Below are 14150 nucleotides of genomic sequence, written 5' to 3'. Positions count from 1 at the left end.
GGGGCCCACGGGTGCACTCCCACGGAGTGCACGTGCCCGCAAGGCAGCAAATTCAAAGGGACGTACAGGTACGCCCATTTGCCTGTAAGAGTCATTCTGCTGATGTATATGTGTGTGTGGTGATTGGCAAGCGGTTAATATTTCAAATAGCTGTTATTATTTATGTACCTAACATTCCCATTGATTTTTTTTTTTTTCTGTTGGAATTCTGGCTCTTGGTACCTATGGTTAGTGACTCCAAATCTTGTTTTTTGTGTGTATACTGATTCTTTCAACTATTTTAGTCACAAGAACATTTATTCACTAACAAATGCTTTTTTACAGGGCCACATTTATTTTTAGAAGTAAAATGCTGTAACCAAAAGTAACCAATATAAAATACACTTTTTTCATTTGCTCATTCCACACAAAGAAAAGCTAATTTCTAAAAGGTTGTTCCTTGCACAACAATGCCCTTTTGAATATACTTATAGGCTCCCTCCAAAAAATTGAAAGTCAGCAGCTACAACTACTGTAGCTGCTGACTTTTAATGTAAGGGATCCAGGGATCCAACAATGTTCTCACCTGAGCTGGTTCTTCAATCGGTTTTGGGTGCAGGCATTAGCATCTCTAGTAAGGGAAACAGGATGTGAAGCCTTGTTGGTTTCCTACTGCGCATGTCTAGCCATGCTACATCTTGTGAATGGTTCCATTCGGGGACCTGTGATGTGTCCTAGAAGGCTGTGGGGGAAGCAGGGAGGGCAGTGGCAATCTGAGGCGGTAGTGGAAGCGGGTATCTGTCAAAACCAGCTACCCGCCCCCCCCCCCCCCCCCAAAAGTATCAAATGTGGCAGTGGAGTGGGGAGGATGCAAACAAGAGGAACTATATTTTTTTGGTGAAGTTCCACTTTAACCACCTGCTGATCCCTCACAGTAAATATACTGTGAGCGGGGGGCAGGTACAGGCGCTGCAACATACATGTACATTTCCACCCTTATTCTGGGTTTGGGGCTTGCATACGTGTGCCCCTTGCCAATCTGTGCTGTGATTTACAAAAACATTGAACTCTGTGTACAGTGAACTGGCTGTTTCTTCTTCCTTAAAAGCAGGGAGAAAAAACAGCCAGATCAGTATGTAAAAACAGTACACATTACACTTGTTATGCACACGTTGAACTCCTTGACTGCCCCTAGACAGGGCCGTCTTTAAGGCAGGGCAAAAGGGGCAGCTTCCCTGGGCCCTGTCATTGTTGGGGGCCCAAAGCAGCTGCCTCATACTTGCCAACTATCCCAGTTTAAATTCCCTTGTCCCTTGAAGTTTTAGTCCTGTGCTGTGTCCCGATATCTGGTACTAATGCTGCCCAGCTCTGCCCTATTGTATGCAAGTAACTCACCTGTAGACCCTGTGTTTACATGTAAATAACTGGCATTCATATGTAAATAGCAGCAGCATTAGTAAGTAAATAGATGCGGCCGGCGGCATTGATATGTAAATAAAGGCAGCATTCATATGTATATCATGCTCCCCTGCAATGAGGTGATGAGATGATGTGCTGTAACCTCTAGCAACGAATCAGTGAGCCATAATGTGTGCTGTAACCTCTAGCAACCAGTCAGTAAGCAGTAATGATATGCTTTAACTTCTAAAAACCAATCGCAATTTCTACCTGATCTGATACACTAAACTGATTTGAAGAAAATTTTTGCCCAGGGTCCAATCAATATTAAAGACGGCCCTGCCCCTAGATGTTAACCCCTTCCCAGCCAGTGTCATTAGTATAGTATCAGTGTACAGTATTATCACTGATTACTGTATTAGTGTCACCAGCAACGTTAGTGTCAGTGACCCTCCCAGCCAGTTTATGTTAGCCCACCCTGTCACAGTAATACTATAAGTTGCTGATCACCACCATTACAGTATAGCTGCGCAAATTCCAGTATATATACCATAGTATGTAGACGCAATAACTTTTACACAAATCAATTAATTGATTCATTGTTTTTATAAAAGACATGTAGCAGAATATATTTTGGCCTAAATTTATGAAGAAATTTGATTTTTTTTTCATTTTGTAAATGGATCAGTTTATGACAGAAAGTAAAACAAATATTGCTGTTTTTTTTTCAAACTTTTCAATCTTTTTTCATTTATATCAATAAAAAATAAAAATCAAATGCAAGTAAAAGAAAGATCTATTTGTGTAAAAAAAATGATAAAGATTTCATTTGCATTTTTAGACTGTGGTTGCAATCAATTTGGATCCCTACTATCCTCAATCTGTGATGCTATTACTGGACAGTGCCAATGTCAGAATTTTGCCACAGGCCAATACTGTGATGAGTGCATGGTGAGTATATACCATCTTTTATTTAATTTACCACAATGTATATGTACATATATAGGCATAACAGGGGCTGCAATGTAGAATCTAGCTTGAGATCCATTTATATGTCTCACAACATCATTCTCAGATAACGCTCAATGCTATTTCATGAAATGGTATATAATGTTCTCTTTTCCATGAAATGTACAGCATCATAATCCTGCTAGACACCCAATAGTGACTAATAGGGTCAGTGGTGTATTTAGGTTTTGTGCTGCCCTAGGCCTAACTAAACTAGAGCACCCTCTAATTTAAATGTGATCCATCCCTCTCTGTCAAGGCCACACCCCTTTTTTTAAGACCTGCTCTGTCATTTTCTGTGGGAGGAGGACATAGGGACTCTGTGGTAAGAGGACAGAGGGACACCGTGGGAAGAGGACAGAGGGACACCATAGGAAGAGGACAGAGGGCACCATGGGAAGAGGACAGAGGGATGCCGTGGGATGAAGACATAGGGACGCCGTGGGAAGGGGACAGAGATGAAGACAAAGGGAGATGAAGACAGTGGGATGCTGTGGGATGAAAACAGAGGGATGCCATGGGAGGGGGACAGAGGGACTCCGTGGGATGAAGACAGAGGAATGCTGTGGGATGAAGACAGAAGGACGCTGTGGGATGAAGACAGAGGGATGCTGTGGGAGGGGGACAGAGGGACGCTGTAGGAGGGGGACAGAGGGATGCCATGGGAAGAGGACCGAGGGACGCCATGGGAAGGAGACAGAGGCAGGCCATGGGAAGGGGACAGAGGCAGGCCATGGGAAGGGGACAGAGGCACGCTGTGGGAGGGGAACAGAGGGATGCTGTGAGAAGAGGACAGAGGTACACCATGGGAAGGGGACTGAGGGACGCCATGGAAAGGCGACACAGGGACACTGTGGGAAGGGGACAGAGGGGTAAGAGGATATGTGCTGAGGGGTGCTTTGGGTGGGGAAAGGACATGTGTTAGTGGGGGGGGGTCAGATTGTAGACGTGGTATATCTGGATTTTGCAAAGGCCTTTGCCAGTCCCCGTAAATAGTTACTATATAAACTAAGGTCTGTCGGCATGGACCATAGGGTGAGTACATGGATTGAAATCTGGCTACAGGGGCGAGTTCAGAGGGTAGTAATAAATGGAGAGTACTAGGAATGGTCCGGTGTGGAAAGCGAGGTCCCCCAGTGTTCTGTCCTGGGACCAATCCTATTTAATTTATTCATAAACGACCTGGAGGATGGGATAAATAGCTCAATCTCATTATTTGCAGACGATACTAAGCTAAGAAGGGCAATGATTTCTCCTCAGGAAATGGAAACCTTGTAAGAAGATCTGAACAAATGAATGTGGTGGGCAACTACTTTGCAAATTATGTTTAATGTAGAAAAATGTAAAATAGTGCATTTGGGTGGCAAAAGCATGAATGCAATCTACTCAATAGGGGGAGAACCTCTGGGGGCATTTAGGATGGAAAAGGACCTGAGGGTCCTAGTAGATGACAGCATCAGCAATGGCATGCAAAGCTGATGCAAGCAAAAAAAAAGAGAATATTGGCATGCATTAAAAAGGGGATTAACTCCAGAGATAAAATGATAAACTGCGCAGAGGGTAGAGTGGTAAGGATGTCGAATTATCTTCCACATGCAGTGGTTTCAGCAGGGAGCATCGATAATTTCAAAAAATGATTAGCTAGGCACCTGAACGACCACAACATACAGGGATATACAATGTAATACTGACATAAAAGCACACACACACAGATTGGACTTGATGGACTTGTGTCTTTTTTCAACCTCACCTACTATGTAATTATATGTAACTATGTAACTAGCACATATCCTCTCCCCTCCCAAAGCACCCCAGCACATATCCCCTTACCCCCCCCCTCCCAACACTCCATGTATGTGTCTGTGTTACCTGCAATACCCCCCTTCTCCTTCACAATTAATGGGTCCCCCTCAAATGTAAACAAAGCACAGACTTCAAAACAGCAGCGCTCTTGCAGTGCAGTCATGTCCCTCCTCCTGGCTGTGTACACAAGATAAGAACATTGGAGCCAAGGAGGAGGATCCTCAGTGAGCTCAGTGTGTGTCTATCAGTGGGGAGAAAGGTGTCAGCTGCCACAGAAAGGTGATTGCCGCATGTGGGAGTGACCCCGGACGGCAGATGTCCCGGGTGCCCACGCTTGCGCACCCCTGCCTGGCCAGTTACCAGAGCACAGTGCAGGAACTTGTTGTTGCACTGAGCCTTGGTATAAAGCTGTACTCCCCTGATGGTGGCCCTGTGTGCGGGAGGAGGAGGGGGGGTGGCTTTTTGCCACCTCCCCACAAAGTGCCGCCCTAGGCCTGGGCCTTGTCGGCCTAGGCTAAGACACAGCTCTGAATAGGTGCCCAAACCTTCCCTCTGCTACCCATTAAGAGAAGTCTTTCTATTTTGTGAATGAGTTCACATAATTCAAAGTGCTCTGTAATTGGGAAGGATAAGGGGAGGGGTGGGCACAGCAGCTGCAATGCAATTCTGCAGCTGGAGGAGCTGAAACCAGAAGGTCAAGCATAGGAGCTCCAGAACAATAGCAGCTATCCTTCTGAAGTATTATAAAACTGTCAGATGTAAATTAAGGTCTGATTCACACCTATGCAGGTTGCAGTTTGCATATTGCAGGCGCATATTGCATTTTTCAATACACGCTTTAGATCCATTGAAGTCTATGGAACCAAAAACCAGAAAAAAGTTCCTGACCCTTTGCATAAAATGCACAGATGTGAACTGCATCCATAGGAAACCATGTTAAATGGACTGTAGTGTGTCTCTGCAGAACTGAAAACACACTAATAAATGTGTTAGGTGTGAACCAGGCCTAAAGAGATAAGTCCAAGCCTCGTTGGACTCATTAGAATTAACTCATAGTATGCCTGCACATTTTACCAAGTAGCTGAAATCCTGGTGTTTAGTTTTAAAGTAGAACTAAGGGATAGTATAACAGAAGGTTATAACCCCTGTACGTTTTGTTTTTTTGCCATCTGTGTTCCATAGAGGAGATTTTCCTTCACTTTCTGTCTCATATCCAAAACAGGAAGTGAGAGAAAATCCCTTCAAAATGAGGGAATCATGGGGTGTCACCAGAACTTATGTTCCATAAATATTTCCCCTCTATTACTGTTCTGGTTTCAACCCGAAATTGAAACTCCATAATGGGGGCAGAAACATCAATAAAAAGTGACAGGTGTTCTAATTCCTTTCTTCTCTAGCCAAAATGTAAAAAAAATAGATTTAGCCTTTAGTTACACTTTAATCTCGAATATGACCAAATACATACAAATGCATTCAGATCACTGACCGTGTTTGGAATTAAAAGCCCTTTTCCTGGCCAGCCTCACGTCAGCACACAATGGGTTAACCCCTTCCTCCAGTCTCTCAGTACCACCTTCTCTTAGCTGATAAAAGGGAGCCCCTCCTCCCCTGCCCTTGTTCCTTTTTTTTGGTCGGACTCCAGGCCACCATGCTCATGGATTAGACTACACCCCCCTACCGAACCTACCCACCCAGGTTCAAGCCTCTCCTGGGATCGGAAGGTCCAGAACAATAAAGGTAGTTCCCTTTATCACACTGGACGCTCTATGTGCAGAAGCCACGCGGGCATACTAAGGCTTAAAGAGCTTACCATTTTTAGGCTGTGGTGTTGCTGTAGTATTGTGCTTTCCTTTCCTGCTTTCTAGGAGCTGCGCCGGCCGTCTCCCCTGTGTTTTCTCTTGGTCGGTGATGACCTCACAGGGGGTCGGGGCTGTGGGGCTATAAAGCCTGGAGAGCCACAAGCTCCAGTGCTGTTTTCCACAGCTAGTGAGAGAAGTATACTGGTGAGTTTTCCTTCACAGAGGGGGAGGGGTGGCTGGGCTGTGTCAGTGTTTACTGAGCCATGATCACAAAATGCATTGCACCATGTGTTTACAGCTTTTCAGATACCCTACAAATCTGCTGCCACCCTGAGTGACTCCATATCCAGTATTAAGGTTTATTAAGTTTTTTCCTTTAAAGAGCGAGTAAAAAAAAAAAAAGTGATAGAATAGGAAATTCCTTTTTCTTATTTCTATATCCTATCTTTTGTTGCTGTAGTATGAGCTCACCACAGCCCCAAAGTGCACGAAGATCGTTGGAAAGGTAGGAGGGGTCTACGGGGGCCACAAAACAAAAGAGTACAACACTAGCCTAATAAGGTGTTTTGTCTTTATAGGAGCAGAAGTCCTAAAAAATGACCCAAATGAACCAAGTGTGACAAGAGGCCGTCCCGCCAAAGGCCTCTGCTGGGCTTGTTCAGCACCACCCGCCCCTGAAAAGCTCTTGTGCGCAGAATGCATAAGAGATGTAGCCACAGATAGAGAAACAGAGGCACGTAGGACAAAAGACTATATTCAGGAGGCAGTGACAGAGAGTATGCAGGCGGTCGCAGTGCCTCCGGGACTAAGCCTAGAGCCAAGAACGCATCTAAGCAGAAGCAAGATGCATCACCAGGGCTTGAAATATCTTCAGGAGATTCTTCAGACTCTGATGAACCGTTGGAATATTTGTTCGACTTCCAACTCATAGACCCTTACATTGTAGCAGTGAAGGGGGCCATAGGCTGGGATCAAGACACTCAGTCTCTGGAAAAAATTAAAAGATATTTCCCTAACTTGAAAAGGCAAGGGGCAACCTTCCCGTTCATGACGGAGATCCGAAAATTATGCATTGAGGAATGGGGAAAGCCGGAAGGGAAGGCGAACGTACAAAATCACTTTTTAAGATTATACCCATTTAACACCCCAGATGCTGCCTTTTGGGAGTCACCTCCAGGGGTAGATGTGGCCTTGCAGCGCCTAGCAAGGCAGGTGCCCCATGCCATTGCAGAATTCTACAACCTTCAGAGACCCAATGGACAGATGCACAGACACAGATCTAAAGAAGATCTATTTAACTGCTGGAGCAGCTTGTCACCCGGCCATAGCCCTAACTTCAATCTCCAGGGCGCTGAAGGGCTAGGTCACAAATGTGGAGACGGCCCTGAAGTCTGACGTAGAGACGGCCAGAATCACTTCAGCAATGGAGGAACTTTATCTCTCAGCCGCCTTTTTGGCAGAAGCCTCTATAGACCTAGTAAAACTGCTTGTAAGAATTATGATGTTTTCAGTAACGGAGATCCAAAAGGAGACGGCAAACCGCTCGGTCAGGCCAATCAGAGTTCAGAAGGTCGCAGGAGGCCAGGTCATATAGACCAGGCCGAGAATAGACTCCAATGGAGAGGCTCACAAAGCTCCTTTCTTCGGAACGTGAAGGCTAAGGCCGCTCAGACCGCTAAGAAACCCCTTTTGACGGGTTGACCGCCCATCACCCCCAGGTGGGTGCCAGGTTGGCATCCTTTTGGAAGGTATGGACGGAGAAGGTCAAGGACCAATGGGTCCAGAAAACGGTCAAGCGAGGATACAAGATAATGTTTTGAGAAAAACCACAGGGCATCTTTGTCCAGACAGAATGGCCACAAGATCAGAAGAAACAAAGGTGCTTGCAAGAATATGTGACCGAATTACTTCAGAAAGAGGCAATCTCATCAGTTCCTGTAAAGCAGCAGGGAACAGGGGTTTACTCCCCAATTTTTCTGGTGCCCAAAGCCTCCGGAGGTCTCAGACCGGTCTTAGACTTAAGATCTCTAAACCACTACATCGATCCCAAGACATTTAGGATGGAATCAATATTTACAATTATATAAATTCTGCAACCAGGGGACTGGCTAATATCAGTCAATTTAGCAGATGCCTACCTTCATGTCCCAATCAACAGGTATCACCAAAGATACCTGAATTTCATGGTAGGGGAAGATCATTTCCAGTTCAAATGTCTTCCCTCAGGAATCGACACAGCACCTCAAGTCTTTTCCAAGATCTTGCTAGGTACCCTCACTGTTATACGTTTGAGGGGCATAAACATTTTCCACTACTTAGACAACATCTTGGTAGTGGCCTGTGCAATTGAAGAGTTAACAGCACAAGGCGAAGTGGTGCTGAAAATTCTATCCGAATTCGCTGGATTATCAACAAGCAGAAGAGCCAGTTGATTCCCTCCCAAGAGATGGAGTACTTAGAGCTTGTTTTCAACACAAGCAAAGGGCAGGTCTTGCTACCACATTGCAAGATAGCTGAGCTAGTAGCCTGTGTGAAAAACGTGATGGAGTCCTTGTCGCTGTCGGTGAGGGACTGTATGACGCTTCTTGGAATGTTTACCGCAGCAACCCCAGCTGTTCTCTGGGCAAGATTTCATACAAGGGCATTCCAAACATCATTTCTGAACCAGTGGGATGGAGTATCACTCCACCAAAAAATATTCATACCAAGACGGATCCACTAGAGCTTGTCGTGGTGGATAGTGCCAGGAACTCTGTCGTGGGGCATGCCTCTCGGCCCCGGAGATTGGATCCAAATAACCTCGGATGCCAGTCTCCGGGGCTGGGGTGCTCACTGCCTTGGCAGATGGGTTCAAGGCAAATGGAGCAGGATGGAGACCAGACACTCCAACCTTTTGGAGTTACAAGCAAGATACTTAGCCCCACTGGCATTCGAGAATTTGATTCAGGGAGCTCGGGTCAAGCTTATCTTATGTTGGACAACCAGACGGCGGTCGCTTATATAACTAATCAGGGAGGAACCAAGAGCCTGCCGCTGCTGCAGTTGGCAACCGAGATATTCGCCTGGGCCAAGGCACATATGGAAGCCTTGACGGCAGCCTACATTTCGGGCAGTCAAAATTACATAGCAGACCATCTGAGTCGGTATTTTCCCAACAAAAACGAGTGGGCACTCAATAAGGACTATCTGAAAACAATCTTTTACAGGTGGGGTACACCCTCGGTAGATCTGGTGGCGACCCCAGAGAATGCACAGGTACCCCCAGTTTGTGTCAAGATTCCACTGCAATGAAGCGCTAGCTCAAGATGCCTTCTCAATCCCATGGGAATTTCCCCTAGTCTAGGTTTTCCCACCGGTACCACTGATAATGAAAACCCTATTAAAAATTGTGAGGGAGAACGTCCATGCAATTGCAATCCTACCCTTCTGGCCACGAAGGCCATGGTTCCCACTGCTCCTGCAGATGGCGGCAGTTCCCCCAATAAGGCTGCTGCTGAAGAGGGACCTTCTACAGCAGGACCAATGGTGTCACCCCAACCCAGGCAGATTGCAACTGAAAGCATGGCTGTTGAATCAGCCAGACTGCAGTCTCAGGGCATCTCAGAGGAGGTACTCTCGACACTATTGAAGTCAAGAAGGGCCACAACTAATGCCACATACACCAGGATTTGGAGAAAATTTACAGAATTTGCTTTACAACAACATTTCTCCCCATTGTCCACAAACATCGTTCAGGTGCTAGAGTTTTTACAGTCAGCTTTAAGTATGGGCTTAGCATACAACACCATAAAGGTGCAGGTGTCAGCCTTGTCTTGCTTCACAGGCCACAAATGAGCAGACAAGTCGCTAATAAAGCAATTTCTTAGAGCGGCCATAAGAATAAGACCACCAAGGAAGTCCCTGCTCCCAGCTTGGGACTTGGGCACAGTGCTAAAAGCTTTGCTCCAGCATCCATTCGTGCCTGCGGAGACATGCCCACTATGGGTCCTGACAGTCAAGCTGATTTTCCTCACAGCCATAACGTCAGCAAGGAGAGTTTCAGAGCTGGCACCTCTATCTTGCAAAGATTCCTTTTGCATCATTCTCCCAGACAGTGATCGTAAGGCCCTCGCCAGCCTTAACCCCTAAGGTGGTTTCCAAGTTCCATGTAAATTGGGAGGCAGTCCTACCCAGCTTCACCCAACCGCCGAGCGAAGCGGAGGAACTAGATCTCAGACTATTGGACATGGTCAACTTATTTTCAACCTACTTAAACCGCTCTCTACAGATGTGCAAAATGGATACCTTGTTCGTGCTGCCATCAGGACCTAGAAGAGGAGAAGCGGTATCAGCTAGAACCATAGCTACCTGGATCACCAAGGGGATAAGCCTCACATATGAGAAACAGGGGCTGACGCCTCCACAAGTTATTAGAGCTCATTCTACAAGAGGGGTGGCAGCCTCATGGGCAGCTTTTGCTAAAATATCAGTTGAAGACATATGCAGGACCGCTAGTTGGAGCTCCTGCGAAACCTTCGCAAGACATTACAGTTTAGATGTCACAGTGGCTAGTGCATCAAATTTTGGAAACGCAGTGGTGTCAGCACCCTTCCAAGCAAAATAAAATATTCACTAAAGCAGTATTACCAGTTGTTTTTCAACTCTTTTTTGTTATCCCACCCTATATCAGCTAAATCAAATCCCATTGTGTGCTGACGTGAGGCTGGCCAGCAAAATGGAAAATTGTTACCAATACTTACTGTAATTTTCCTTTCCTGGCCTGCCCTCACGTCAGCACAATCTTTTCCCCCCTCCCTACAAGCCTGTCGTCCGTTAGTAATGGAACAAGGGCAGGGGAGGAGGGGCTCCCTTTTATCAGCTAAGAGAAGGTGGTACTGAGAGACTGGAGGAAGGGGTTAACCCATTATGTGCAGGCCAGGCCAGGAAAGGAAAATTACAGTAAGTATTGGTAACAATTTTCTGTTTTTTTGCTGGCTGGGCCATAACTCCACTTCATTCATAAGATGAAATTATGGGCATTTTTGTTGGGAGATGTACAGCCAGCACTGAGCCCAGCACCCTCTTAAAAATTACTGTTCATTTACAAGCTGAACCCCAATAAACATAACCTTGTCCTCAGCATAGTACTCAGTTGTGGTACATCAGGCAATAATGGCAGTCTTAAGTCCTTGAATGTCTTTTCAAAGGTTTATTCCAAACACAGCAGGTGCAGGGAGGATTAGAATACCCAACAGCAGCACAATGTTCTCACAGCTAGCAGTCCAATCTATTACAACAGAGGTTCCTGTGTTTTCTCTGTACCAAGTAATGACTGAAGCCATAGTCCAGTGGAGGTTCAGGTGTGATTCCATTTCCCTTGCAATTTATTCTTAAAGCAAAAGAATTAGCATGGGTGAGGTCAATCTTAAATAATAAGTAGCACATGACAAGGTCCTCAGAACTAGGCAGCAGTGCAGCACTGCAGACTCAGGTAGGGACCTGTAGGCTAAGACCCTTTCTGAAGGTTGCCTAGGAGTTCTGTTGAAATTTGACCAACCCACTAACAACAAGCTTATCAGTGACTGGCTAACCATGATGTATCCCTCACACATCACTTTGGATTTCTCATAAGAGTTTGGCAGATGAAGTATCGCAGAAAGGTACTGAGCACACCCTACTGGCAAAGTCTGTGCACTACAACCAAAAAATAAGTGCAGGATTAAGCGGGTATTAGGGAATACATCCCTACACTTAATCAGTAATCAGTTGTGGTCTGCACATGTTTCTTTCTACGCGCTATAAAGGAATAAACTTGCGCGCTACTATGTGTAATTTTTTTTTAAGAAAGTATAAACCATCAACCTACGGTGAATATAGTCAAAATAAACTCAAAAATGAAAAAAAAAAAAAGTATAATAAATGTATAGTGACCTTGAATTAGATGAAACCACTTAGTAGTGTACCCAAAAAACACTGCAATCAAAAGGAAAAAGAAGAAATAACAGTGGTGCAGTTATTCAAAAATGTGCCATAAATTAATACACTTAAAGAATGAACATGATAAGTATCCAAAACATACAAATAGATAAACATGAATAAAAGTCCAACTAAAAGGCCATTGGCAGGAGTTAGTTCATATAAGGTAAAAATCTCATAGGAGTAACTTTATAGAAGAAAAAACAGACAACACATCAATCCAAACATCGACTTCTATATTCATGAATTGGCCGTTCATCTCCAAAAATGACCCAAGGGTCAAACAAGGCTCATCAGATAATCAGATAAGGAATCCTGCTGATGCATCCAGGTCCCAAACGAAGACGAAGAACTATGGGGGAGGCAAATCAACTTTGCACTGCAAGTGCACTTGAAAGTGCACTGAAAGTGCACCTGGAAGTGCAGTCGCTCTAAATCTAAGGGGTAGATCTGAAAGCTAAAATGCTGTTTTTTTATTTTCCTTGCATGTCCTCGGGTCTACAGTGACTTTAAACAAAGTATTGTCTATTTAAGACAGATCATCTATCTAGGAACAGTCAGGAAAGGAGTCCATCCAAATGGGGTTCCAGCTATTGGCCTGGTTTGTCCCATATGGATGGACAATGATCCCGGCCATCCCAAGCATGGCTTATGTAACTTTACCTATAGTAATAAATATAAATTTATAATCTACTATATGGTTGAATAATATAAGATGGAATTAAAGAGTTTAACACAGATAACAATTCTGTATAAGTAAATGACCCTTCAAATTTTTCTTTCACCATAACCATATATTTATCTATCTATTTTTTTACATTCTAGCCTGGTTATTGGGGGCTTGGGAACAGCCTGCATCCTTGTTCTGCATGTAACTGTGATATTGGAGGAGCACGCAGTGTTGTGTAAGTCTAACATTTTACACCTAATGAAGTTAAGCCAAGTTCATGTAGTTTATTGAATATTTGTTCACTTCAGAGAAATGCTACTGCTACCGAGATACTGTTTCTTGTTTTGTTTGTTTTTTGTTTGTTTTTTTCACAATCAAAAGTTTTTATTGAAAACAGGGTCAGGTTTACAGTTAGTGCTTGAATACACATGTTATTGCAGTTAATCTGTAAACAATTAGGAATATAATTACATCTCCACTGTATTCTGATTTAGTTAATGTTAAAGTATGGGGTTGTTATACAATTGAAGACATAAGGTAGCATACAGTATATGAGGAAAGATGAGTATTGAATGGGGTATGTGGGGGGGGGGGGGGGTGTTATTAGGGGACAAGGGGGGGGGGGGGGGTAGGGTGTGGTGAGCCCTTTGCATTTGCATATAACTCAGCGTGTTAAAGATATTCCTTGTCGGTCTGGACTTAGCTCCTACCATGTTAAGGGTCAAAAGGTGTTAGAGAGTTTAACCAATAAGAATTTGAAATTCGGATGAAAGTATGAAGGCCAGCTATGGTTGCCAGGTTTGTTAAAATTTGTGCTGTTTTCGTGTTTAGTTGCTACAATTTCTTCCATTTTGTAGACATATTGTACTCTGTTTAACCAGTCATTCCTGGAGCTTTGGTTGTTTTCCAGTGAATGGGTAACAGTGTTTTAGCAGCAGTGAGCAGATGTCGGGTCAATGATTTTTTGTAGCAGCTTAAATTGATGAGGACCAGGTTAATCAGGCATATGGCTGCATTAAATTCCAGGCGAGTTTCTGTTATGTGCTTTATCCAGGTTCTAACTGCATCCCAATAGGTTTGTATTATTGGACATTCCCACCATATGTGCATGAAGGAGCCTATGCGTATTTAACATCTCCAGCATGTGTCCGAGGTGGAGTGAGACCATCTCCTGGCCTTTTGTGGTGTAATATACCATTGAGTGAGAATTTTATAGGATATTTCCTGGTATTTGGAGCTTAAGGAGCACTTGTGTGCCATGATGCATCCCTTATTCCATAGCTCATCAGATATACTGGTTTTGAGATCTAGCTCCCACTTTGTTTTGAATTTAGTATTGTCAGCGCGTGGCGCTTGATTTAGCAATGAGTATGCAAGAGATGTGGTGTTCGCTACTGGTGATCTCTTTAAACATATAGTTTCTATCTGAGTCAATGGGGGGCAGAATTGTTGCTTGTGTTTGAGTTTACCAGGAAGTCCTTTAGTTGTATGTAAAACCAACTTCCAGGAAACGACTCCCCCCACCTCGGTGTTTAGTG

At 44.4% G+C, this 14150-nt stretch overlaps 1 protein-coding gene across 1 annotated transcript in view; it reads left to right on the top strand.

The window, feature by feature from the left end:
* The window catches only part of LAMB4 (laminin subunit beta 4), a 233867-nt gene that overhangs the window by 66184 nt on the left and 153533 nt on the right, over positions 1-14150 (top strand). Inside the window, exons 13-14 of the mRNA XM_077472837.1 lie at positions 2219-2328; positions 12768-12847. Of these exons, the coding sequence (XP_077328963.1) occupies positions 2219-2328; positions 12768-12847 (190 nt within the window). The remainder of the gene's footprint in view (positions 1-2218; positions 2329-12767; positions 12848-14150) is intronic.

Source organism: Lithobates pipiens, unplaced genomic scaffold (genome assembly GCF_037356315.1).
Source record: "Lithobates pipiens isolate NorthernLeopardFrog02 unplaced genomic scaffold, aLitPip1_a1.2 Scaffold_8, whole genome shotgun sequence".
NCBI classification, from domain to species: Eukaryota; Metazoa; Chordata; class Amphibia; order Anura; family Ranidae; genus Lithobates; species Lithobates pipiens.
The sequence above is the reverse complement of the archived record's forward strand: the minus strand, read 5'-3'. Positions and strand labels throughout refer to the sequence as shown.